The 27239-nt window shown below is 41.6% G+C and overlaps 1 protein-coding gene across 1 annotated transcript in view; it reads left to right on the top strand.

The window, feature by feature from the left end:
* cplx2 (complexin 2) overlaps positions 1-17574 on the top strand; it is a 53731-nt gene extending 36157 nt beyond the window's left edge. Inside the window, exons 2-4 of the mRNA XM_023959414.1 lie at positions 3817-3976; positions 10918-11093; positions 11926-17574. Of these exons, the coding sequence (XP_023815182.1) occupies positions 3946-3976; positions 10918-11093; positions 11926-12123 (405 nt within the window). The 5' untranslated portion in view covers positions 3817-3945 and the 3' untranslated portion in view covers positions 12124-17574. The remainder of the gene's footprint in view (positions 1-3816; positions 3977-10917; positions 11094-11925) is intronic.
* The last annotated feature ends 9665 nt before the right edge of the window (positions 17575-27239 follow it).

Below are 27239 nucleotides of genomic sequence, written 5' to 3'. Positions count from 1 at the left end.
TCACTAGTGATTGTACGGAATTCTTGGCAGTAAACGAAAAGTTATGTAAGGATTTAAAACTCCTTCATTATCAACGAAATGAAGAAGTTCGGTGTGATGGAGAGCAGCTTTAGCTTCCGGTCCAAAGCCGACCGCCCACTGATAAGGACTTACATAACCTGGTCTGAAGAAGAGGAGCTGGAGGAAGGTCATGTGTTACTTCTGTGTTTGTCAGCTCTACATATCAAACAGAATAATGTTAGAGCTATCATGACATAAGGAAACATATGGACTTTGCTAAGACTTAAAATGAGATAAACATGATTTAAAATGGCAAAAGTCTGTGATTCTTTCTGTGGTTTCTTTGCCATGATAATATGTACAGAAATTATGAGGAAAGAAAAAGATTAGGAAGGTCAGACCATTTTGACGATGGTAGGATCCTTTTGAGGATAAAAAATCTTCTTATACTTTAAAGTAAAGATGATATCATAAGAATACTTTTTTTAAGTTCATTAATAAAAGACAAGTTAAATAAAAAAAAACTTAAATATTTGTTTTGCAACTTTGGGAATACAAAGTTTTCATAAAATAAAAAGTTCTAACAGTAAAAGTGCTATATTTATTCACATTATTTGTTTTTCCACGCACTTAATATTTAAAAGCCCAGTCGAACAGAAGCAAACACGTTTAATTAAGAAATTGGCAAATTCCTATGATTAAGGAGGCCTTTTTCTGTAGTAGAGAAATCTATAGTTTTATAATGAAATTAGTTTTAATCAAAATTAAACTGCAATGTTGCATAAACCTGATTGATTGGAGTTTGACTTTTTAAAAGCGACATTTGGATGCTAATAAAGAAAAAGAAAAAAGCAGAGAGCTCTTTGAGCTGATTTATTCTTCTGTTGTTGATATTCCCTCACTGAAATCTTTCTTTGCTTCTTCCAGTGAATATTTCAGTTTTGTGCACAGATTTGATCCGACCTTAGAAAAACTGCATAACTACGTTTCCACACATGTTGGAAAGACCGACTCAGACTTTAGATGGGTTTCTGTCTGTGAACGCAGCTTCTTCCTGCACACGGTGTGGGATGCTCAACAACGATAATGTTCACATCTGCAATACCTTAGGCTGGATTTTGTCCTCGTGGAGGAATGGGGGGCCCATCCCCTCAAGCGTTCGGACACAGCTAAAAACAGACAGTTTCTTCGCATCCCTGAACAAACTGCAGTCTGCAACCCCATACGGTTTCATCCAGGTCCATTCAGCCCCGGCAAATATTGGCATCACAAAAATGACACCAGGCGCCAGCGAGGGGAGTGATCTGCTTTGAAATAGAAAGGCTGTTGTAGGTCGCCAAGGGCCAATCAATGTGGAGGATTTCATCACTGCTGAGCGAATAAACAGATACGGGAGCAGCAGCGAGGGCAGACGAGGACAGCAGGTGCGGCTGCAGGTCCTCTCATGACCACCGTTCAGCTGCATGCAGAATTTAAATCCTGAAAATGGGGTCTCTGCTGCTTGCATATAAATAGTGTTTTTTGTTGTTATTAAAGCTTTATTTAACCATGTTAAGAACATGTTCTTGTTTAATAAGGAGCTGGGAACAAATACTATGACATTTTAGATGTTCATTGGAGCAATGTAGCCAAAAGTGTAGAACTTTCTTTGGTACTTGATGAAATAATTCCAGATATGCCTGCAAAATAAATCACAAATATATCTTTATCGCGATATCAAGCGGCGCAAAAGACTGCGAAAATTGCAATAAATTGTTACCTTAAATGTGCTAAAGCAATCTCATTGCAGTTTGAAGTATTTAACCAATCAAATAAATGCCTTTATGCATTTGACCAATCAGAGCCCTTTCACATTGTTGACCATTGGATGGAGTTCTTTTATGTTAGATGTTGGCCTCCTATGTAGACTAGGGTTGACTCTTACTTAAAATAAACTGTTGCAGTGAAGTGGAAATTATGTTTTTGGTTGTTTTCTTTTTATTCATGTATTGCAAGTTATATCATCTTCGCAATACTGATCAGTAATATTGCATATTGCGATATTTCCTCATATCGTGCTGCCCTAATTCCAGTATAGTGGAAAACAATTTACAGTTTTCCCCCTGTACTCGTGGGGGGTTAGGGACGTACAAGATTTAATATCTGATATATGAAATAACAAATTGGAATGGTTGCTATGGCTACTAAAATCAGTCCCTCAACTATTTTGCATGCATTTTCTATGGTTGTCCTGGCACAAAAAACTGAAAGAACGATTTTCAGTGAAAGTTTTTTCTTGTGTATTAAAAAAGAGCTACCTAAAGGGAGAGCTGCTCTACTGCCTCCTTTTCTACAATAACCATGCTAGCATTCACAAGAGAAAGCTTTTGTCCAAACTTTGCAGCAAAGCGATTAGAGGATGTTGACGTTTTGAGATGTTTTTTTTATTTTTTCTTAAAAAATTGACTCAAAAAGTTGCAAGACTGCCAATGTATTGTATTCTTCAAGACAAAGTCTGTTTAAAATAGTATTTTTTAAATGTATCCCTCGAATTTGTTGCTCCTTTTTACTGTTTTTAAGAAGTTAAACAACAATTTTGATCGTTGCTGCACTACAAGCCACACTGTCAATGAATGCTCTAGTTTTGAACTTATAGGGTGCATTACGTGAAAATGTGTATCACTCTAGAACTTGTTTGTGACACGCCACATGTTAGCAAGCTTAGAACCGTTAAGCATGCTAGCGTGTTTACGATACCTGCAACTCCCAACTTTGTTAGGAACACATGATAAAAAAGTGATACCACTACAACAATGTTACTGTGACCCCACTAACAAACTCCCAACCTTGTTAGGGACATGCAAAAATAAAAGAAGTGCTAAAACACTGCTGCACGTTAGCGTATTTACAATAACACTCGTAAAAAAAACAAAAAACAGAGTACATCTTGACAGAGCGCTGTGTACTTCTCAAAAGCAATTCAAGACTAGTAAGCTCAACTATAACTAATCAATATATAAAGAGATTCTAAAGGCGCAGTCATCTTGTCAAATTTTTGAAATACATGAATGCATTTAAGAGGGCTTAGAGTGCCAAAAAATACTGTATTGCTAATATCTACGATGTGTCCCCACTGTATACACTTAAACCGACACAAATCAGTCCATGATAATCAGAGAGAGCGTAAATTACAAAGACATGTGGCTGAACTGAAGATTTAGCACTTATTTATAGTTACTTAAGTAAGGGTTAATGGCCGACGAAGTGTGCATTATTACTTTTTAACGCACATCGTGGAAGCCTGAACCGTCCGAAGAAGTGCGTTAAAAAGTAATAATGCACACTTTGAAGGCCATTAACCCGCTTACACCATGGTCACTTACAAAAGAAATACATATTAACCAGTTTTTAGTCCTTAATTCTTGTTTTTTTTTCCGATTTGGATCACTTTTCTCACAAAAAGAGGACTTTTTTTAATGTGATGCGGCGTTACAAATAGTCCGCGTCGCGCCACATCACCGCTGCAGTCAAGATTCGGCGACTGATCTTTCCGATGGGTTGAATAAAGCATCAGTTCAGAGAGAAAGTTCTCCTCTTACCGCTTGTTTTTGTCCAGATGATGAAGCGAAAGGTTGTTTTAAAGAAGCCGGTGCAGTGATACATAATATTTAAGCTAGGTGACCGGAACTTCTTTTTTCACCGTGCGGTTATCAGGTTTTAATGCACACCCAGCAGCCAATCAGAATCGAGTATTCACCCAGACCGTGGTATAATGAAAATTAATGCTACTTTTCTCATGTTTTCTTTCTTTCTTAAAAACCTTTTCCTGTTTGGCAGATCTGGTGAAGAGATTCAACATCACAACAAAGGACAAGAAAAGTGAGAAGGACTTCTGACATCAGCAGCTGTGGTGGCTACATGCTCAGCAGTCTTTAGGAGAAACATCAGAACCAAACTGCAGGAATCATGGATTTCGTGATGAAGCAAGCATTGGGTGGTAAGTTCTCACCTGAAATTCTGCCTTCGAGAAACATAAGAACTATTTTTTTTTGCTGTAGCCACAAATGGAAAAGCTGTTCACTAGAGAAGAAGCATCAGTGATTCAGGGAGCCAGACAAAGCTCTCGTTTTAGTATCAGATGAAAATCAGCAGCATCTTCAGGAGGAGTTTGGGTAGTCCTTGTCACTTGATTCCAAGCTGTAACTTGGGGATTTTAAGAACAAAAAATAGTGTTTTCTTTTTTATACTTACCAAAGAGATAAAAGTCCTCTAATAGTTTTTGTAAAAGCTGTTTTGTCCCTTTCGGGGTCATGGGGCTGCTGGAGCCTATCCTGGCCACTTGTGACCAAAGGCAGGGGACATCCTGGAGAGGTCGCCAGTCTGTCACAGGGCCACAATCACACCCATCCACACTCACACCTATGGACAATTAAGAGTCACCAATTAACCTATGTAGGTTTTGGACAGTGTGAAGAAGCCGGAGACCCCGGAGAGAACACACACATACACGGGGAGAACACGCAAACTCCACACATAAAGGTCCCTCATTGATGTTCTGGTTCAGGGCCCCCAGCCGGGACCTGTACAGTGGGCCTTCTTGCTGTGAGGCAAGGGCGCTAACCACTGTTCCACCGTTCAGCCAGTTTTTGTAAAAGTGCTCGTGGAAAGTCTGCCAATGTGTGACCCATATTTGTCAGTGTATGCCAAGAGTCCAAGATGTGTTATCAAATGTTTTACCAAAAAAAGTGAGTGTGAAATCTATTTGCCGTGCTAGTTGTCATGAATAGCTGTTGGATACACAGACACAACCCTGTGAAAAAGCACAGATTGTGCAGGAAACGCTTTCCAAGAGTTGAGAGGTTTTTTTCTCCCATACAAACCTTAGAGTTACAAATGCATGATGCATTTAAGGCCCTTTTTCCACCAAAGACATTGACTGTTTAGCAGGAGTTTTAAAGAAAAACAGCATTTAAAACATGGTGTATTACTCTGACACCTCCTGTAGTAATGCTAACGTTTTACTGACAGCATTTGTAGTTAAAAAGGACCAAACATTTCCATTTGTTGCTTTTTGGCCCAGAACCACAGCCATAGCAGGTCTCCACAGGTAGAACGTCTGAGGATTTTATCTCCATACCAAACAGCTTGCATTTGTGGGTTTGTGTGACCTAATCCAGCGCCGGTCGTAACTGTGCACAGACCCACATTAGGATGGTCTCTGTCAGCATGGAGCCACAGAGGAGCCAGTTTGGATGTTCATGTCGGAGAGGTCATCCCTCTTAAATCAGCCTCGTCGTCGGCTCAGGGAGCCGGAGTGCAATGAGGTTTATTCCCTTATAGCGCTGCCCGCCTTTCATCTTCCTCCTTTGTTCATATCTCTTCCTCTTCTCCTTCTTCCAAATCAGTTTCTCCATTTTTCTTTCCTCATTGCCGTCATCAGCGTAGAGATCGATTTGCCTTTGACATTTTTATGAGCGTCTCTGATGTGTACAGAGTCACATTTAAAAATAAAACAAACAGACACAGTAGAATTAAACGAAAGCAGCAGCGTGTGCAAAAACGAAGCACATCCCCTGGTTCTCCATCGGGATATCAAAGTCACCTTTCCTCATTAAGAAGCTCAAATAAAAGATGATCATCTCTGACAGATCCAGATGGGCCCGGCCGGCTCTAGTTTTCATTTCCTCTGCTGGCAGACGAGAGGGCGAAGGAGCGCAGTAACAGGAAGCGGCGGGACGGCTTGATCAGATACGGATTCTCAGGTCGTGTCGCGGCACAGCAACAACAGAACCGGGCCGTCCTGCATGAAGCCGAACACCTGATGGATGCTGCAGCTTTTAAATCGTTCCACCGCCTGCGGTGACTTATGAGCGCCTAATCTGGAGAAAGAGGTGATCCATTATTTAAATGGGCTCGATTTTTCAAACCCTGCAGCCCCGTTATCCATCTGAAGAAGTCGATGGTGCATGGTTCCTCTTCATCCTCTCAGTATTGCTTCTTAACCTGACCGCCCCAATTCTTCCTCCTTCTTCTACCTCACCATGATTTTGTCCCTGAATATGTTGAAGCCTTACTCCTAAAGGGGGGGGGGGGGTGCAGGCAGTCTGCTGGCGAGAAATGGTCAAACAAAAAACACAGTTTTGAAATAAAACCCCCAAAAGGTTCTGTGTTAAAGTATGTAAATCATTTTTTAATCAGAATTAAAGCATGTTTTTTGTCCAGATTCTGTGTTATTTCATTCTCTCATGAGGTGGATTTCCAAAACACTCCAAGTACCTGCTCCTGGTCCGGCCCTTCTGCTAAAAAAACCCCTCTGTGGCCCCCAAATCTAATAGTTTGCCCACCCCTGATCTAGAGTGTAGTTTGTGTGGAAATCCTTCGATCCTGATCCGTATTTACGGAAGACTCATCGATTCCTTCACACCTGGTCTACAGACTGAATCAGGACCTCAACAGACTTCATGTTAAAGAGGTGCAACCTTTACCTGAACCCTAACCCCAATCAAGAGTTCCACCATCACTTTTGCCGGGGAATTTTTACCCAACATAACATACCCAACAAAAAGTACTTGTCATTTGCAAATGAAAGGCTCTTTAGCCTTGACCAGAGGAAAGAGCAACTGCAGCAATGAGTCTCTGAATGCAGAGTGAGGACAGAGGCTGAGCCTGTAAAGTTTGGACCGCAGAGCTGCGATCCACTAGCTGACATAAACAGAGGTGAAGGCTGACTGGAAACAAGGAAAAAGGCCAAAAGATGCTTGTTGATGTAGCATCACATGCAGACAATGATAGAAAAGAAAGAAGACAGAGAAAAGTGGAGGTGAAAAGGTCAAAGCTGCAAGAAAAAAAGCAACGTAAAAACATGATGGAAGCAGTTGAGGATGATTTAAAGGACAGATAAGGAGAGCAAACGGACCGACATGAGAAGGTTAAAGACTCTGAATGGTCAAAGGACAAAGCTAGAGCACGCTGGAGAATAAACCTGTTAGAACAACCTCTCTAAATTCCGTTGTTCCGGCTGGGTTTTGTTTTTAGCCATTTGGGGCATTTCCGATTATGTGAGAGTCTAAAGTCACACATGCAAACAGTTATTTCTGAAGGTTCATTATAGAAAATGTTTAAATCAATCAAACACAATAACACCAAGCTTCAACTCCAGTGTTGACACTGTTATTTACTGTAACTCTTGAACTGTTTGCCCAATGAACACAATTCTAACAGATTCTGAAAGCTGAGAAAAGCAGCTCTGCATCGATATGCAACACTTTACTACTTTGAAACTTTAATGTATTTTTGAGCATTTTCTGTTAAAATTATTTAGATTTTTTATTTGACCATTTATTTTTTTATAAATGCATTAATATATATATATATATATATTGATTTCAGCATTTTGTATAACGTAGCATATTACAAAACTTCATTCCTTCAGACTTTGCTGAACTTATTTTAGGCTAATTTGGCCTTTTTGAACATTTAATGGAACATAACATGTCTGGATTTATATTCATTGCATTTAATACAATTTATTACTTAATGTAGTATAAACCAATTCTGTCTATTAGCAATTTTGATATTTTTAAACTGATTTTAGTTTTATACCACCTGTTTGTTTTCAGCTAAATAAAGCTATTTGTAAGATTCATAGTTTTTCTGTTTCCAATCACTTATTGTTTATTATAAGACTTCACTTGTTTTTTCCTTATTTTTTTTTCTTTTCCTTTACAGTATTCAGAGCAAACATATATATATGTATTTTTTTTTTATTCATTTTTATTTGATTCTTCCCCTAATGCAGGACATTCCTAAAGTTACCAATCTTTGTCCATATTTGCAGTTTTTAGCCTTACACATTTTGTAAGTAGACTCAGTTGTTCAGCAGTTTTGTTTTTGTTGAACATCTTCAGCTGTTAAACATTATCTTGGCTAATTTAGCATGAAATTTCTCATTTAGCATCTCTGCATCTGATTTCTCCTTCTAGCATCCCCAACTGAACCAGCAGAGAGATGAATTCTGAGGGAAACGGTTTCCATGATAAAGAATCTCTGACTGATTGTTCAAATGAAACTTCAGAGTGATTTTGCTAAAGTTAAAGAGGATTCTGAAATCCACTGACCACCGTGTGTCTCTGCCTGTAAAGTCCTGTTTTATTGCTCAGAAACAGAATGTGCATGAAGGCAGGCGGCATATCCACACCAGCTGATGTTTGCACACACCAGCACCCCGAGTTTAAACACACTGAAGTATCTGCAGCAGACGGCCTGACCTTCAGCGACCCCCCTGTGAGTCCCTGTGAACATTTCTCTCCTCCCACCAGCTGAGCTGCAATTTGTCAGCATCAGGTTTGCTGCCACCACACTGCGCTGAGGGGTCATTAGAGCCTCGGCATGAGCCCACTGCAGAGCGCCAGAACCCGCCACCCTCTGGTTACAAACCCCAGAGGGAAGCCCAGAGCGCCTTTAGCCACAGGTCTTTTCCTGAGAGTCGCTCCCATTTAGCTGCTGTGCCTTCAGGCAGTCAGGAGATTTGAACCAACAACTTCTGGTTTAAATTGAAGTTTTCTTTATGACAGCTGTACTGCACGTTACATACAGGTCTCTGTCTCGTCCATTCAACCATTAGGATATTCAATGGACAATAAAAAGCAACATTTCATGATTATTTGCCAAAATATCAGTATTCAATAAAAAAAATAATGCAAACATTTAAGTTTATTAGAATAAAAACTTTCCAAAGGGAAATTAAAATATGAAATAATCAAGTTAGTGTAAGAAAGCTCAGACCAAAGGAAATCTGTCTAAAGCTTTTTAACGATAAGGCAAACTTTCTGATTAATCTGGTCCATCTGTGGAGGTTCTTTATGAACCAGAACATACTTTATATTTTGTGTGACCATGGTCTCTTACTTCATTGCCTGATCTGGAAGAGCAACACTGCTGTGGACGTCTCACATCTCATCTCATCTAATTACTGGAAGGACACTTTAGTGGATAACGTGGACCAAGCAACAAATGATGATCTTGGCTGCTGCAGTGACGTTTCCTTACACACTGCTCCCCTCTGTGTGAAACAAACTCACTTCTACACATGGTGGAAAGACCTCTGTTCATGGGGAAATGTTGGTGAATGTTCTCATTAATCCAGAGGATGTTGTGTTGAGGTGGAGTCATGACCTTTTAAATCAAAGTCCAGGTCCCAAGACTCAAACTTCAAGCTCAAGTGGGGATGTATCGTTGGATTTTTCCTGTTGGTTTGATACAACTTTTTTTTTCATGTAGCTATGAAAACTTATGACGAAGTTAATCAATGTTTGGACCTTCATCTGTGGTCATGAGCTGTAGGACACATCTTCTGAAAACCCCTTCATAATTTAAAAGAAAATAAACGTCAGAAAAGCTTTTGTCAAACTCAGATCTGTAGGGAGGATCTTCATTGAGTCCTCCAGCTAAACAAAGGTGTAAAGTCAAAATACTGAAGTCTGAAGATAATTGATGTCACTGTCATTAAATATGAATGGACACACACACCAGTCATAGCAGGGCAACAGTAGTACACCTCCCCACACTGTTTACATGTCAGCCTGTATAAAGTCATCCATCTCAGCAGTACTGTGAATCACAGCCAGCTTGTAATTTGGCTCCAACCTAATAAAGGCGTTTGCGGGAAAACCAGGCCAGCAGCCTGAAGGGGAGATCAATACTCAGTTGAAAATTTCTCTCTGCTGGACAATCCATAAGTCATGGACTCTCAGGCGGACCTGAGTTTACCATTGATTATATCAAGGCAACATGAGCAACATTGTATTCTGGATGGAGACACATCACATCACCTGCAAACGCTGTGTGTGCAGCATTTGCACACGGTCAGTACAGAGACAATATTCACACCTAACTAGCCACTAGTATGGCGTAAGGACGACGTACGCCACCATACATCATCTTTACAAATACTTCACGATACTCGTACCACACACACGACAATGGTACGTCTAAGGCCTGCACAATAAATCACAAATTTATCGTTATTGCGATATCAAGCTGTGCAATACGCAAAATTGCAATAAATGGTTACCTTAACTGTGCTAAAACAATCTTATGGCAGCGTGAAGTATTTAACCAATTAAATAAATCCTTTTCAGCATTTGACCAATCGGATGGACGCCTTCACGTTGTTGACCAATCAGATGGAGCCCTATTATGTTAGATGTTGGCCTCCTATGTAGACTAGGGTTAACTCTTACTTAAATTAAACTGTTGCAGTGAAATGGAAATTGTGTTTTTGGTTGTTTTACTATTTGTTCATGTATAGCAAGTTATATCAACATCGCAAAATTGATCACTATCTCATACTGTGAGTTTTCATCATTTCGTGCAGCTCCAGTACATTCCATTTTCATGGCATCCCTTGAGGTGACTGTACTCGTCTGAAAGGAGCTGCAGAGATCTAAGATCTAGCTGCTCCTCTCTATGACCCTCCATGGACTAGGACAACCCAAAAACCCACAGACCCCTAAATGGGTGCATGTTGATTATGGCTGTAGATGAATTTTCTTGTTCCACTACCCAAAACCATTTACATGGAAGGAAAACTATTTCCTAAAAACTACACAAATTTCAGAAATTCAGAGTAAAAATGATACAGTTTTAAAATGCTTCATTGAGGAAATAAAATGGTTTATAGCTCTATGTTAGTTAACTGGTTTGTAATAATATTAATGATGGCTCTGTGCTTTTTGGAAATCTCATAGAAACAGGATTTGTCCATAAACATCTCAGCTGTCAGGCACAGTGGTGGAAGAGTGATAATGTGGGATTGTAATACAGCCACAGGACTAGAACAATTTACAGGAACTGACTGGAAACCTAAAGCCAAAGCGGGATTCAGTGGCTGATAATGAGCCAACTTTAAGGCACAACATTTGTTTGACTCCTGTCCAGGGGCCACCAAAGACATGGGTAAGATGCTAGGTGGGGAGGAGGAGAAGGATCCAGATGCAGCCAAGAAGGAGGAGGAGCGACAGGAGGCGCTGAGGCAACAAGAGGAGGAGCGGAAAGCCAAACACGCCCGCATGGAGGCGGAGAGAGAAAAAGTACGGCAGACTATCAGGGACAAGGTGAGACAACACTAATGTCAAATTGACATCCTCACTCAGAAGCTTGTTGGACTGTGGAAAAAACACAAGGGTCATTAAAAAAACTGATGTTTGATGTGTGCAGTTTCTCCATTTACACTGCTGGACTGACAATGAGGCATACATTAGGGCAGGTGTAAAAACAGAAAATCAATATTTATGTGGAAACTTAAACACTTTTTTTTCGTTTTACATTTTTTTTTTTTTTTGTTTTTCTGCACTTTCTCATGCATGTTTTTTATCGTTTAGCATTCAGAGAGACTTTTTATTACTAAAATCCATGGACTGGTTTCTTTTAATTGTTTGTAAAGGGAGTGTATGAACGGAGGGATAGTGGAGCAGCTGGAAACCTTTACAGTGTCATGAATCACAGAAAACGTGCTTGTCTTATATTCCAGTATTTCAGTATTTAGTGGCACCAACCTTCATCAACGTGTCAGAGCTGGTGACATATTTTTAAATAGTTTTGATCTAAGCTTGATGTTCAGGACTTGTCTGATCAGACAATTCTGACAGCTACGGTATTTTTAGGATAGATTTGGTGCTGCGGTATATTTAGAAAGACGCTGTTCGACCGGCTCTCGTTGTCAGGAGCTTCTGAAACTAAACCCTCATTATGCCAAGAATAGCTCCGTCTAATCAGCACTGCTGTTTGCTGCCTGAAATAGCATCAGTGCAGCAAACAGAACACGCTCTGAAGTGTTTTTACCAAACAGCTTTCCCATCATCATCCAGCTTCCACTCCCAGTCTATGCTGGTTAGACGTGACAGTTTTCCACAGAAAAGATTAGACTTCTTTACTCTCTCCATCCAGTATGGGCTGAAGAAGAAGGAGGAGAAGGAGGCAGAGGAGAAAGCTGCCATGGAACAGGCCTGCGAGGGGTCTCTGACCCGCCCGAAGAAGGCAATCCCGAGAGGGTGCGGTGATGACGAGGAGGAAGACGAGGAGAGCATCCTCGACACGGTTCTGAAGTTTCTGCCGGGACCACTACAGGACATGTTCAAGAAGTAAAACAGAAACCGAAAGACATCAAAGGAACCCTGAGAGAGGGGTCCGGTCTGCTCTGGGCCGGGGTCTTTGGGGTCTGGTTGACGAAGGAAAGCCTGTGGGTGGAATTATTTGGGGTATTTCTAAGTAGGAAGGGTTTGATTGTAGTTAGTAGAAGTTTAGGGAGGGGTCTGACGTTTAGAGGCTGCACACTGCCTTTAGAGATCTTTTCTTTTGTCCTTTTCTACCTTCCCCTTGAAACTAAATCTGTCAACCGCTGGTTGCATGTTTCTTGCGGTTTATTGCATTACGGAGAAGCTGAATCCTTCGAAGGAAAGAGGGTTTTGTTATTTTTTGTTCTTCAAATGACACTGCCACTTTGCTTTCCACACCATACAGATCGTTTTCTACCTTTATCGCCTGGTGGAGGGCCTCGTGTTAGAAAACAGCGTTTAGGTTTGTAAGACACGTGCCTTCATGCCATTAACAGCAAGGAGTTTGTTTTGGAATATTGTGTCAGATCATAGAATATCCATCAGATTTTTCAAGAAGTCTTTTTCAAACCAGATTCATGGTGAAATCCAGTTCTGAACGTTGTTTTAAAGTACTTTCATTGAACTGCCAGTTGTTTACCAGCTTAGACTGCCATCATAGACTGAACTCCTTTGTGAAAAGACAAGAAAGTTCTGGAAAAAAGTTGTCCAGATCCACAGAGCATCAAAAGAAAACCGATCAAAAGTAGTGGTCACAGTGGTCTTCTCCAAACTTGGAGCCCTGCCTCTTCCCAGCCCCCTCCTGTCCTGCCAATTACCTTAGCCAGGTGGTTCCACTACAGAAAAACTCAACACACCTGGTCCAGGTAATCAGCAGTAAGTAGAGCGTAAAAAACCTTGGAGGACCAGGGTTAAGACCACTGCTGTAGACAATCAAAGCATGAATTGATGTGACTCCACATTCCTCTTCACGTGTTGCCAATTCATTTCAATAGAAAGAACCTGAAGATAAAACTTTATTGTCTTCTGCCATTTTTTTTTTCAGTTTTAAAGATCTTACAAATCCAGACCAAAGAAACCCTGCTGAGACCTACTGTTTTTTTTTTTTTGTCACCACTCACCTGTGTGCACCGGCTCTCACTTAAGCTCAGAGTCAGCCAGAAAAAACATTCCAACTAGCATTCTGACACTTTTGCAAAATTTACCAGAACGGCTCTGGTAGAATCTAAAAACAATCGGATCACCAAGGTACAGAACCGAGCTGTGGCGTCATCTTTGAGTAGATCCATCGCATGAGAAAACATTCTAGGTAGTGAGAATACTACATTTACTGACAGTTACTGGTAACAACAAGGAAAGACCTGAGACCAGTTCCATAAAGCACCCAACTATAAAAACATCTGCACCAATTTCAAAGATCTGATTCCCTTTGCTAGAACTTCCTTTATCTACACTTGCTGTTAAACCCTGCTGCTCTCAGTGTACCTGAAAGTTGCCAACACAAAGCTGTAACGCCAAGTGGACAAGAATGGGAAAATAAGGAACCGAGATGATCGTAGATGGCATGCATGGCTTAAAAAGAGATCTCAGATGCTTCCTTTATCTTATGAATCGACTGAAGCTCCACCATCAACAGTTTACGAGAGCAGCCGAGTATCCGGGTAGTTGAGCGGTGAATTAATTCAACAAGCTGTAAGTGTCGAATGTTCAGGCAGCTAAAAGGGAAAGAGGTCCATCAGAAAAATGTTTAGGTTTCTCTGAGCTTCATCAAAACTCTGTGTGGATCCTTCCTGGCTGAGCAATTTAAGAACAATTCTGCGGAACCTGCTTTTCTTTGCAAACATAAGAATATAAAAATAAGGCTGACACCGCCCCCCCAGCAGAAAGATGTCATGACAGATAAGCAGCTTCTTGGCAGCAAAACAACAGCTGAGTGTGGAATAGAATAAAAAAGGATTGCTTCAACCGAGCAGTACAGTACGGTCCAGACCAGACCGGTATTTTGAGCCTGTCCATTATGAAACAAATCCATTAAGCCAGAGTGAACCTTACCATTTTTAGGCTCCCGTTGGTTGTCGGTCTATTGAAAAATAGAACGGTTAGGGTGGAGCTACTGTAAAGGCCCGTTGATTAGCTGAAAGAAAGAAAGTTCCAGGAAAATGCTTGTATTCCTCTTCGCCGCCCGCAATCTTCTCTCAAACAGCATGAAATGCTTTGTAGATACGACGAACCAAAAGCCAAGCAGGAAAAAACTGAGCTGCTGGATGACGTTGTTGTTACCTTCACCCTGCATGCAACGTGATGGTCCAACTTTGAGTGGAAATGCTCCCCTGAATTTCCTGGACCATTCTTAACCAGACCGGAAAATACATACCGCTCAGTGGAAACGTGGCTGTAGTGATTCCTAGTCCACTTGGTTTGACGATGTTCCCGTCCAGAATAAATCAGTTACTGTGGATGCAAAAATTACAACAGTTTCCAAAGGGGTCTTAGCCCTTTGTTGGCACTCCCAATTATCTTATATAAACAAATCAGCCTCAAGTCATTAGAATTGTAAATGTTTAATTAGTTTGTCCCAAAAAAAAAAAAAAGAGTCTTCCCAAAATCTTCTCTTTCGCTTCTGGTAATAGGGATATGCTTAAAAAAAGAAAACTTTAGGAAAAGTCGGGAAAAACATTTACGTAGACTCAGGTGAGTGCAGACTAAGTTGTGCATCAGTGTGTGAGGATCTCAGAGATTTGAATAATCTGTGCATCTTCAAGTCAAATTTGTTTGATTTTTGTTCTCCAACAAGTTGCAAACTTTTGCAAACACAGTGAGCAGAATGGGCTCATCTAGCAAACATTTTGTTTGCTAATCTAACAAACAAAACACTAAACTAGCTTTTTCTTTATATTGTTGTAAAAAATATATTCAACGCAATAGATTCTTTTTGATTAAATACCCAAGGTGCATTGTGGAACTGATCCAGCTGGCACATTCAGCAGATATATACGCAGATATACGCACTGCAAAACTTATTTTATTTTCTTGTTCAGATAGGACTTCACTAGAAAAAGCCATATTATTTAGATCGCAATAATTACTTTAAGCGTTAAAAAAGTATGAACATTGAAGTTGAACTGTCTTGTTTGTTTTCTGTGCAAAAAAACCTCAACATAAAGTCAGAATTTAGACATTTGTTTGTACATTTCTCCCTTTCCTCTCTAAAATTGCTTAAACACATTTACATCAAGAAAATGTACGTAAAGAAAAAAAAGAAGCCATTGTCGGAAATGTCTTAATGTGATAAACGTGTACCGTAAGGGTGTGTTTCTATGTGTGTCTTTCTACATGTCTGTAATGTGAAACCATGTTGTCCTGGTTGATCCTACATGTAAATTTGTCTTGAAGCTGTTTTGTGCAGAAGCAGAGGCCTCCTAGATGTGCCATGTCTTAAAAAATAACATAAAAACTACACACACAAAACTTAACACATTCCATTTAAATGTTGAGCATGCAAATATTTCTTAGAAACAATAATAAACCAAATGTAAAATAAATAAATAAATTAAAAAAAATACTATGTTTGAAGATTTTCAGTCCTCCAGCTCATGTTCTCACAGGGTTCTTCAGGTCAACTGGACCTTAGAGGCTGATCTAGTAGACGTTTCTCAGCTCATCTGAGTTTCTCCTGCAGTTCTGAGACCATTAGTCTTTCTTTTCTAAGACCACCCCCATTTTTTTACTGAACTAATCCATTGAAGGCTTTAATACACAGTTTAGCTTCCAAGATAACATTGTTTCTATATAAACAAACTATTTGAAAAGAATCTACTAAAAAGAATTATAGACACAATTATTGCAAATGTTCTTCTTAATTCTAACTCAAAATTAAAACCTCCAAGCATGCAGAGAATGAAAGATTTAAAAAAATATATTTTAACAGTTTCTTTCCCAGAAGTCTTTAAAATGCCTACATTTACACATTTAAACATCATACTTTAGTTAGTTTTGTCACTTGGACTGTTCAGACCGTCCATTTCTTCTCTGTACAGGATGAGTAACAGACCGACATACTGAAGGATCAAATCTTTCTTTTGTCGTGTTCTCACTTCCACTCCTCACTTTTAATGCAATTTTGATTTTTAACGCATCTCATGGGGAATTTAATGGAAACACTGTCGTCAGAACCAGATGCAAACATTTTCAGGTGGAACGAAGAAATAATCATAGAAAAACGTCACAGCATGATGCTTTTTATTCTGTCTCTATTCAATCTGGCTTTAGGACATCAAGCTCAAAGGCTTTTATTATATAGTAGAAGGTTAGGGGAAGAGAGCATGTGCGGTCAAAATGTTTTTTTAAATCAGGTTTTGTAGATGTGGGAGGAGCCAGACGATTTTTTAACGCGCCGTTGGAGCATCTTGTTGAGAACATTCACCCAGATTGTGTTTTGCTGCTTCAACATACTGCTCCTCACTGGGACTTCCACAGTTTCTCTCCAGGCTAAGCCCCCTTTACCTGCATGAAGTCAGCTCAGACTCCCACCTGCCTGAAAATTAGCGGAGGAAAGGGTCAGATCCTGGCGTCTCTTCGCGGAAACTACAGCCATACGTCCTCTGCATGTAAACCTGGACTCACGTGGAGGCGCCACCACCCGTGGACCGCCTCTGAAAAGGGCTACAACTCTGTCGTCTGTGTGTGGGGGTGGAGGTACTGTCAAGCATCCACCATGTCTTTGCTCGTCCTGGAGTTGTGTTTTAATCCATTCTGCTTCAGTCTGTTCTGTGTCAACACCCCGCCGTCAGCGTCTTTAGGGCATACGCTAGGTTATGTATTTAGGAGGTGGAGGTGGACGGATGCTCTCTCCATTCTAATGTTAATGGGGGGAGGGGGGCTGTCCCAGCATCTTTTAGTTTTAAGAGCCCAGATATTCTAACCCACAGCGAAGCCTCTTCTTCTCGCTCCGTTTCTCTCGTTAGTCAGACTTTATAACATTTCTCTTATGCCGAGTCCTGCCGCTCCACCTGTGGAAGTCGACTATGGGACTTGTGATTTCTCCAAGTCCTTTTCCACTCCCACTGTGAGGATCAAACTCTACACATTCCAGTCTTTTTGCACTAGAGCGTGTTACACTGGCAGCTACTCTGTTGTCCACACAAGCCCGAAAAAAACAAACGGAGGGTTTCTGATCATGTGACCTCGCAGAGAAAGACCCAGAACCACAAACACATACACAGAAGTCATGCAGACTATGTTATTTTTAAAAAATAACAAAGTTCCTCTCCCAGATTTATTTTATTTTTTTGTTTAGTTTAAAGTTAAATAATTTTAGGGTGCAGAAGTTAAGAATGTAAAATATGTGTTACGCTGTTTTTCTTTGCTGCATGTCATCTATTCCATGTGAAGCCCAGTCACTGTCCAGAGTCTCACCAACAAAACTGAATCTTTTTGGGAAAGAAAATGCATTCCACTAATAAAAAATGTTTGTTAAAATCAACCTGTCTGCTGTGGTCACTTTCATTTGATTATCTACGCATTTCAAAAATGTGTAAAGTAGTGTGTTTGAAATTTTATTCACAAAACAAACAAGCAAAAAAAAGACAAAAGCAATACTGACACCCACTGTTTCAAATTGGTAACTGCAGCTCAAATGTATGGATTACAGTTTTTCTCAGTCGCTTAAGTACAATTCTCAGATCAGAATGAAATTCCCAAAACTATTTGTTCAGTCTTCACATCATGATGTCACTTGTGCACATCATATAAGCCGTTTCTCACTTCTTTGAACAAGTTGCAATTGCTTTGGGACATCCATGCAAATGATTATGTACAATTCTCTGCTCTTTGCTACAATATCAATTGTTTATGTCATGTTGATCAAAATGTATTATATAGTTCACTGTGCAATAGTCTTACTCCTCAAAACACCTAGTCATTATTTCATCGTATAAGTCATTCACTGCAAAATGGTTGACCAAGTTGTCATAATGTGACAAACTTATTTCCATACATCTTACATGTTACATGCAGAGGCTGGATAAGACACTCTAAAAGATTCTTTCCACGCTGCATTGCAAGAGAGGATATTCGCTGTGATGTGGATGAGAATTTGTGGCCTAACATACAGGAACGACAAGAGGTGTAGGAAGACCACACCAATTCCTACTGCACTGCCTGTACTGTTGTACAGAATATTGTCCCATCTTTTTTTCCCTTTGTGTTACTGTTTGCAGTGGGTTTTTTCTATGTTGGTATGACATGGTCTGTCAACAAATTACAATATGAACAATAAAAGTCTAAATGTGAATCTTGTCCAGTCTCTTGCAATCAAACAAAAAAGGTGTAACTTCCATTTTATAATAATTGTCATCCAAACTTTAGCCATAGTTTACATCAGAACCTCCCTTTAAAGTACACAGTTATATTGACAACATGACTAAGTCATTTGACTGTCTTGTTCGTAGACAACGACACAAGGACTTGACATTCTGATGGCACTGATATGTTCAATGACATTAAGACTTAGTTTTGAGAGATGAACTAAAGATTTTGAGCAAGTTACAGGCTTTTGCAAGAAATCCATAGTGTTTTGCTGTTTGTACAAATTGTTTCAATTCTGATCTGAGAATTGTACTAAAGCAACTGAGAAAAACTGTAACATTTATGAAACCCGTTAACCCTTGTGCTATCCAATTGGGTCAAGATGACCATTGACGTGTTCTCCCTACCAATGACAAAGGTGGGTAAAGGTGAAGAGGATTTCATGTAATCCATGGAAACCAGTGAAGATCACAAATCATTAAAGAAAAAAGGTTCAGAGCACTGTCTAGTGGGTCTAGATGACCCACTCCCAATGTTAAAGTGTCTAGGATAGTACAAGGGTTAAATCACTATCAGGGTCAAGGGGTTGCTTGAGCCTATCCCAGCTAGTGTTGGGTGAAAGCAGGGTACACGCTAAACAGTTAACGTCCGTCCAAGTGCCACAGAGACAGTTTACCACACATTCATGTCAAAAGGACAACTTAAAATGACATATGAACCTATAAAGCATGTCTTTGGACTGTGGGAGGAAGCTGGTAGAAATAGATAACAAGATAATAATAATTAATTGATACTTTATTTATCCCACAATGGGGAAATTCTTCTCCGCATTTGACCCATCCCCTGGGGGAGCGGTGAGTTTTTCTGGGCCCATGTACACGGTTGAACTCCAACCCGATCAAAACATTTTGCACATGTAACTGAGGCTACTGATGGCGGCTTAGCTGCCTTCCACCAGAGGTAATGTGAGGTTCAATGTCTTGCCCAAGGACACTTCGACATGTGGGCAGACAAGGCGGGAATCAAACCTGCAATATTTGGATCAGAAGTCAACCGCTCTACTGCTAGACAACAGCCTCATAGTTGTGAATACTCAACTATTTTAATTTAAGAAGAAAAAAAACCTACGATAATATGGAAATAACTTCTAATGAAGATTTGCTGTGCATCGAATACTGAACATAAGGAAAAAGGCCAAAATAAATTATTTAATTTTTATACCATAAAACTACATTGTCAAGTTAAGCTTAAAAAGTTGAACATAAAGACTGTAAAGTTGAGGTAAAAACTACCATATTGTAATCATATTTTTAAAATATAACTCTAAGGCTTTTACATTTACAAGTAAATCATATAGATTTTTTTTAAATCCATTGCTGTGATTACCTTTATTTCCCCATTTCTCTAAAAAAAAAAACGTGTCTAAAATAGCCCAAAAGTAGCAAAGTAAAAGTACTGCGTATACTTTCAAATTTACTCAAGCACAAAGTATAGCAGAGTAAAATACCGTTTACAGTTTAGGGATCCTCTCATAGGAACGTGTCCTGTTCCTGAGTGGTTCACTAGTGAAAACAACAAGCTAACTGTTTTAAGCTAGTGGCGAAAACGAGCGGGAGAAACACAGAAACTCACTCCCGCGCGCTCCTTACAGGCCTTTGTGCTCAGGAGTCCTCCGCCACTCCTGCTGGTTCTCCTCCTCCTCCTCCTCCTTCTTCTCCATCTGGTTCTTCTTCACCTCCTCCTTCTCCGCCGAGGAGCAGCTCGCGGGTCTTTTGATATCAAACTTTATTGACAACAGACAAATGCACAAATTCGAGAGTCATAAACAGAACATTCATAGATGCACAGTGGAGGTTTGTTTCCGCCAAAGGAAAAAACACGTTTAAAAGAATATGCCGTAATTATGAGAGAAGAGAAATATAAATAAAAAGACAAAAAGTCACAACTAAAACATCAAAGAATAAAATAATATATACAAAGTCAAACATGTGATATAAAGAGCCAAAAAATGAAAGATAAAAGGAAAACACTTCATGTCAGCTTCAGTTCAATTCAATTTTATTTATATAGCCCAATATTACAACACAGGTTTCTGAATGGGCTTCACATGGGTAATTGTACAAAACATAAAATCAGTTCTAAAATTCAACAGCTGATTGCTAAACTAAACTAAACTAAACTACCCTTTGACCCTCCTTCTTGGTCAGTGTCAATACATCAACAGAATCTTGATGCGTTAAAGACCCACCCCAACTAAAATCATATTTTTGGTCTTTCAACACGTTCTTGAGGCATTTTTTCATGATGGAGGACATGTATAAAGGAAATTCAGATGAAAATTGTGTTACTCAGTATTTCTTTACTCAAATCGTTGTTAATCAGGAGTAAATGAAAAACTGCTGTTAGAAGCTCTTCCTCCTCTTTTCTGGTAGCTCCAACCTCAGCATTCTTTTACCAACATCATCATGTGTGCATGGATCTCCAGAACTTCTACCATCATCTGCTCCTCTGATGGACTCATTCCTGATCCCTCTCCCAAGGAGAACCTCAGCATCTTCCTCTCTGCTCCTCAAGCTTTGCCTCCTCTCTCTAAACCAACAACATGGCTGAAAGTCTCTTTACTCAGTCGTTGAGTTTTTGATGTTCCTGCCAAGTTTTTCCTTCTTTGAACGTTCACGGTTCACAGATCTTTGCAGTCGGACCGGTTTGGAGAAGTGAAGAGGCAAGAAGCTGATTATGTGCAACAAGGCAGAGCTGAAGTTAAAGATCAGAGTATTGGGTAGTTATACTCAACTGGAATTGAAATGATCAATGAGTTTCTCCTCTAAAGACTCCAAAATGATCAGAGGAGTTCAGAGAAGTGAGGAGGTCCTCCTGGTTTCTGTGGTTCAGAGACTGCATTTGATCCAACTTGATGTACTTTTTTTTTCTTTTGTGCAAACCACTGGACAGCTACCACATATTTACTACACAGTTAAAATACATTTACTCATTCTGTTGATTTAAAAGAAGGTCTAATGATGGTCTAATGTAGCCGGTGCTGTATCGGCAGTTTTGGGGACAGCGTGAAGGGCAGATCAGGCAGATCATACTGCCAGCCATTTTGAAGGATGAGATACTCAATCAGATGCACACCGTAGCTGGGCATCAGGGAGTAGAGTGAACCTTTAAGCTGGTCCGTTGTCGGGCTTACTGGCCTGGGATGTACAGAGACGTGGAGGCTTTTTGCAAGACTTGTGAGCGGTGCATTGTTTCTAAGAACCCTCACCCACAGGTAGTTGCACCTCAAGGACATTTGCTGGCTTACCGGCCATTGGAGGTTGTGGCTATGGACTTCACAGTGTTGGAGCCCTCATCAGACCGGCGTGAGAATGTCCTTATCATGACTGATGTCTTCTCCAAGTTTACTGTCGCAGTACCAACCCGTGATCAGCGTGCAGTAACTGTTGTTAAGGCTCTAGTAAAGCACTGGATCCAGCCCTATGGTGTCCCCTCTAGGATACACTCTGACCAGGGTAGGTGTTTTGAAGCAGATGTGGTGCAGGGTTTATGTAAAGTATACGGGATCAGGAAAAGCCGAACGACCCCCTATCATGCTCAGGGAAACGGGCAGTGTGAGCGCTTTAACAGGACTCTACATGACCTGTTGAGAACACTGCATCCACATCAGAAGAGACGATGGGTTGAATACCTTCCTGAGCTGCTGTATGTGTATAACACCACCGAACACCATAGCACAGGTTACTCACCATATTTCCTGATGTTTGGGAGGGCCCCCATTAGGCCTTTCGATATTTGGCTGGGTCAGGATAGGGAAGACTTTGAGGGTGACGAGCATGCTTGGGTGGTGGAACATCAGGAGCGACTGCGTTGGGCTTATCAGCAGGCGGGCCAGAATCTGGACCAAGCGGCAGAAGCTCGTCGTGCTTATGCAGGCCATGTAGGGGGTGATGCATCCCTGCTGCCGGGCCAGCTGGTGTACGTAAGAAACAGGCGGTTTCCCGGGAGGCATAAAATTCAGGATGTGTGGTTTCCTGTCCCCCATAAAGTGTTGGAGCGTCTGGGTGGGGATTCGCCTGTGTACTCGGTTGCGCCTGTCGACTCCTCTGGGCCAATCCGCAATGTTCACCGTAATGAACTACGACTGTGTGGTCCCACTGTACAGAGTGGGGCTTGGAGAAGACATCAATCATGATAAGGACATTCTCACGCCGGTCTGATGAGGGCTCCAACACTGTGAAGTCCATAGCCACAACCTTCAATGGCCGGTAAGCCAGCAAATGTCCTTGAGGTGCAACTACCTGTGGGTGAGGGTTCTTAGAAACAATGCACCGCTCACAAGTCTTGCAAAAAGCCTCCACGTCTCTGTACATCCCAGGCCAGTAAGCCCGACAACGGACCAGCTTAAAGGTTCGCTCTACTCCCTGATGCCCAGCTACGGTGTGCATCTGATTGAGTATCTCATCCTTCAAAATGGCTGGCAGTATGATCTGCCTGATCTGCCCTTCACGCTGTCCCCAAAACTGCCGATACAGCACCCCATCCACCTCAACAATCCGCTTCCATTGTCTTAACAGCTCTACTGCCCTGGGACATAATTGACGCCTCTCTGTCCGGCTTGGCCCCACACCCCGATCCCAAAACCTCCTAAAGGTAGAGATCAAACCATCACCAGACTGCAACTTCACCAGGGCCTTAACGTCCAAAGTGGGAAAACTGGTAGTGGAGCTAGTGTTAGGCACACCGACTGAACCTGTATGTGCCTCCTGTTGCCCCACATACTGCCGAGAAAGAGCATCAGCACCTTTGATCTGCCTGCCAAAGCCCAACAACTCTAGTTTCATGGCACTGTAGTTCTCCATATTCCGTTCCGAAGATCTAAGACCCCTACTGGCAAAAGCCACGGGTCGGAGTTGTCCGTCCACATCTTGTGATAAAACAGCCCCTAGTCCTTGGTGACTCGCATCTATTTCCAGAACAAAAGGTTTGCAGAAATCAGCATATGCAAGAACGGGTGCCGAAGTGAGTTTCTTTTTCAAACATTGAAAAGCCTCCTCACATACGGAATCCCATAATTGCTGAAACCCATTTGTGGGCCGACCACCCTTGCTTGTAGATAGCAATGAGGCTAAGGCATGGAGAGGTGCTGCCATCTTGGCAAAATTCTTTACGAACCTCCTGTAAAAACTTGCAAAGCCTAAAAAGGACTTTAAGTCTTTTAAGCAGCTTGGCCTCTTCCATTCTACAACAGCTTTAATTTTGTCAGGATCTGTAGCTACCCCGGCAGCTGAAACCAAATGTCCAAGGTATGCCACTTCAGATTTCAAAAAGGAACACTTTTGTAGTCTGACTTTAAGATTGTACTGTTTTAGACGGGAAAACACCAGATCCAGACGCTCTAGATGTTGCTCAAAAGAAGAGGAGAAGATGATTATATCATCCAAATATAACAGAAGGGACTGATACCGCTGGTCACCAAATAATCGCTCCATTAATCGCTGAAAGGTCCCCGGAGCGTTACACAACCCAAATGGCATGCGTGTAAATTCAAATACACCAAATGGTGTACAAAAGGCTGTTTTGCAGCGATCCTTTTCAGCCATTCCCACTTGGTGGTACCCACTAGCTAAATCGAGGGTAGAAAACCATTTTGCCCCATGAAGAGCATCCAAAGACTCATCAATCCGCGGAAGAGGAAAAGCATCCTTTCGTGCATTTGCATTTAGTTGACGGTAGTCAACACAAAGCCGAAGTGAACCGTCTTTCTTGTGCACTATAACGAGAGGAGACGAATACGGGCTACTGCTCTCGCTGATGATGTCCTGTTGCAACAACTGAGTAATGTGTGCTTTGACTTCTTCATACTGACTAGGGGGAATCCGTCTGTAACGCTGTTTTATGGGGGCATCATTCAGGACAGGGATTTCATGCTCTATCAGGTTAGTGAATCCCAGGTCTAATTCTGATTTTGCAAAAACATCCTCATGTTTTTTCAAAAGCTCCCTTACCTTTCTGGTCTGTTCTACGGTAAGTCCCTTTAGGTCAAGATTGCCCACCTCTGATCCCGCAGTCAGCTGTTCAGTCCTCACATCCACATGCTCCTGTACCACAACTCTTTCTTCTCCTGGACTGACACTTTCAAAGCTGATGCCAGATGTACCGAGTGGCAAAACATCCACACAATGTAATGAGCATAGTCGGCTTTGCGGCCGAAGCTCCACATCTGAACATTCAACATTAAGCACTGGGATGGCCACATGGCCATGGTCTATAGGGACTAAAGCTTTGGAAACAAGCAGTTCCCCTGGCAATCCCCCTTCTTCCGCGCTAAGTGCCTCCACAAGAGCAAAAGCATCTGAGGAGGAGTGGCCAAATTGTAAAGTTGCTGGAACAAAACACAGTACACCAGCTGGACAAGTAAAAGGAACAGTGGAGTAAACATAAGTGTTCGTTGAACCAACCTGGTGAGACTGGCAAACTCTGAAGGCATTTTGCCATGCATCAGGGACCGAATGACTGCGCGTTTCATAACCATGGCCTTCACTCTCATAAAAACACTTAATCACGTTCATCCCCAAAATGCAGGGGACAGTGTTTTTACGTTGCCTCATAAGGTTTGTCTCTGGATCTTTGACCACAAGGATCCCTCTACCTTTTATGGTGACACCAAATGCATGAACATCTCTTTCAAAATAGCCCAAATAAGGTATACTTAAACCATTTGCGGCAGAGAGTGAAAGCCATTCACAATTTTTCAAAGACGGACGGAAATGTTTATTGAAAAATGACTCAGTGACTGTTGACACATTTGAACCCGTGTCCAAAAGACATTTCACCTGTACATCACCAATGAAAACATAGACAGTGGGACAAACTCCAATTAAACATTCAACCTCGAGTATGTCAGATTTCTTTGCTTCAGAGCCCATCACGTCCCCTCCTGTAGTTGGGCTCATCACCACAGGGGCAGAGAGTTTCCCTGTTGCTCGCCAACAATGCCCGAGTTTCCACGACCAGAAGCGTTACGTGATGCAAAAACGGTCTTATTTCCCGGTGCTGCCCCTCTACACTGACGAGCAATATGCCCCGCCCTCTGACACCTAAAGCAGATGGGTTTACCTTCCGAGTCGAACCGTGGTTGGACCCCCCGACCAGCTGTCTGTCCGATCTCTACTGACAAATCTGACACCTTCTTAGCCAAGTCAGTAATTTGTTGCTGTTGCTGCTTCATAAGGCTGATCATTTCTGCATTTGGATCCACAACCGGCTTAGCTGTAACCACGTTTACATTCTGGACCTCCTTTTCCCCCTCAACCTGACACACATCAGCTCTACGTCGGCTGTAAGACGCAGTCGCGTCCCCATCCTCCCACAGCAAAGCTTCCTTTCGTAGGTTGAAAAACGAGATGGCAGAATCCTGGCGGATGATGCGCTTTAACTCCCGTCTCAGAACCGAATCCCGCACATTCTCAGCAAACTGATCCCGCAAGGCAAAATCACTACACCAAGTGTAATTTACTTCACAGCGGTTGATTTCATCAATGATTGCCATGAGCGCGTGTGAGTACTCACGGATCGTTTCCCCGTCACGTTGTTTTCTATCAAAGAAAAGCTTCTGCAGGCGAGTCAACGAAGACGGCTGTCCATAAATTTCTTTTAATATCGCCAGCACACAATCCGGGTCGGCCCTTTCTGCAGAAGACCGGTATTTTATTTCCTGCTTGGCCTCGCCCCCAAGATGGTCATATATATACATTGCCTTCTCGCTCTGCTGAAAATGACGGAAACTTAACACCGAGTTAATCTCATCCAGCCATTCGTAAAAGTCCGCACACGAACCCCCGGAAAAAGTGCGGCATTTCTTCTCCTTAGGGAGGTAAATGACACAGTCCTTCGGCCCAGTGGATGACGAACCACCTGCTGCTCCGTCCAATTGGGACGCCGCCGCCGAACCAGACCCAGCGGGTGAAGCTTCCTGCTCCCGCAGCTTCTCAGTCAACGCGTCATTCATGTTCCGCAAGGCGTCCATGGTCGCTTTGTCCACAGCTATCCGGTCCTTCAAGGCCTGCAGCTCCGCTCACAGCTCCTCCATGACGACAGCGGCAAAGGGAATCCCCGGAATCCCGTGATGACGTCAGCCACCGAACACCTGATCCAGCCGCTGCTTTGGTTTACGTGTCAGACTCCGGCCGCCTCCACTCAGTAACGCAACGGTCCTGCTCACAGCGCCAAATGTAGCCGGTTCCTCCGCAGGTGCGTGCCACGACGGCAGAAACAAGAGCGAAGACAATAGAAAGGTTCAAGCCCTTTTATTTTTATATTGTCAAACCAAAGCAGCGGCACTGCAACCAAAAGATGATGACATACAATAATGTGACATACACAAAGAAAGAAACAGGTGAAACGTTAAACACACTAAATATATGAATGTGAGAACAAACACATACCAGAGACAGCAACTCCACGACACGACACACCGCAAAACCGGAAACGGCCAAGTGTTACATCCCACACACACACCTGCTCTCCTTATATATTGTATCACGCCCCCCGAACCAAATCCCCATTGGTCACACTAAACTCCTGTTTGCATAGATAAAAGTCGATTTATTTACTTACACGTCAACACAGCTTTTGGTCTGTTTTGATTCTGACTTCCACATTTACTGAAATCTGGGGGAAAAACTGAGAAAAGATGACACAATTTTAATAACCTGGAAAATCCCAAACATGACTTTTCCCCCATTATATCAAGGTTTCGATGCTTTTTTATTAAAATTGAATTATTAATCAAAGTAAAAGTAAAGTTACATTTTTCTATTGAAACTGTGCAGAACTCTG

This window comes from Oryzias latipes, chromosome 10 (genome assembly GCF_002234675.1).
Source record: "Oryzias latipes chromosome 10, ASM223467v1".
NCBI classification, from domain to species: domain Eukaryota; kingdom Metazoa; phylum Chordata; class Actinopteri; order Beloniformes; family Adrianichthyidae; genus Oryzias; species Oryzias latipes.
The sequence above is the reverse complement of the archived record's forward strand: the minus strand, read 5'-3'. Positions and strand labels throughout refer to the sequence as shown.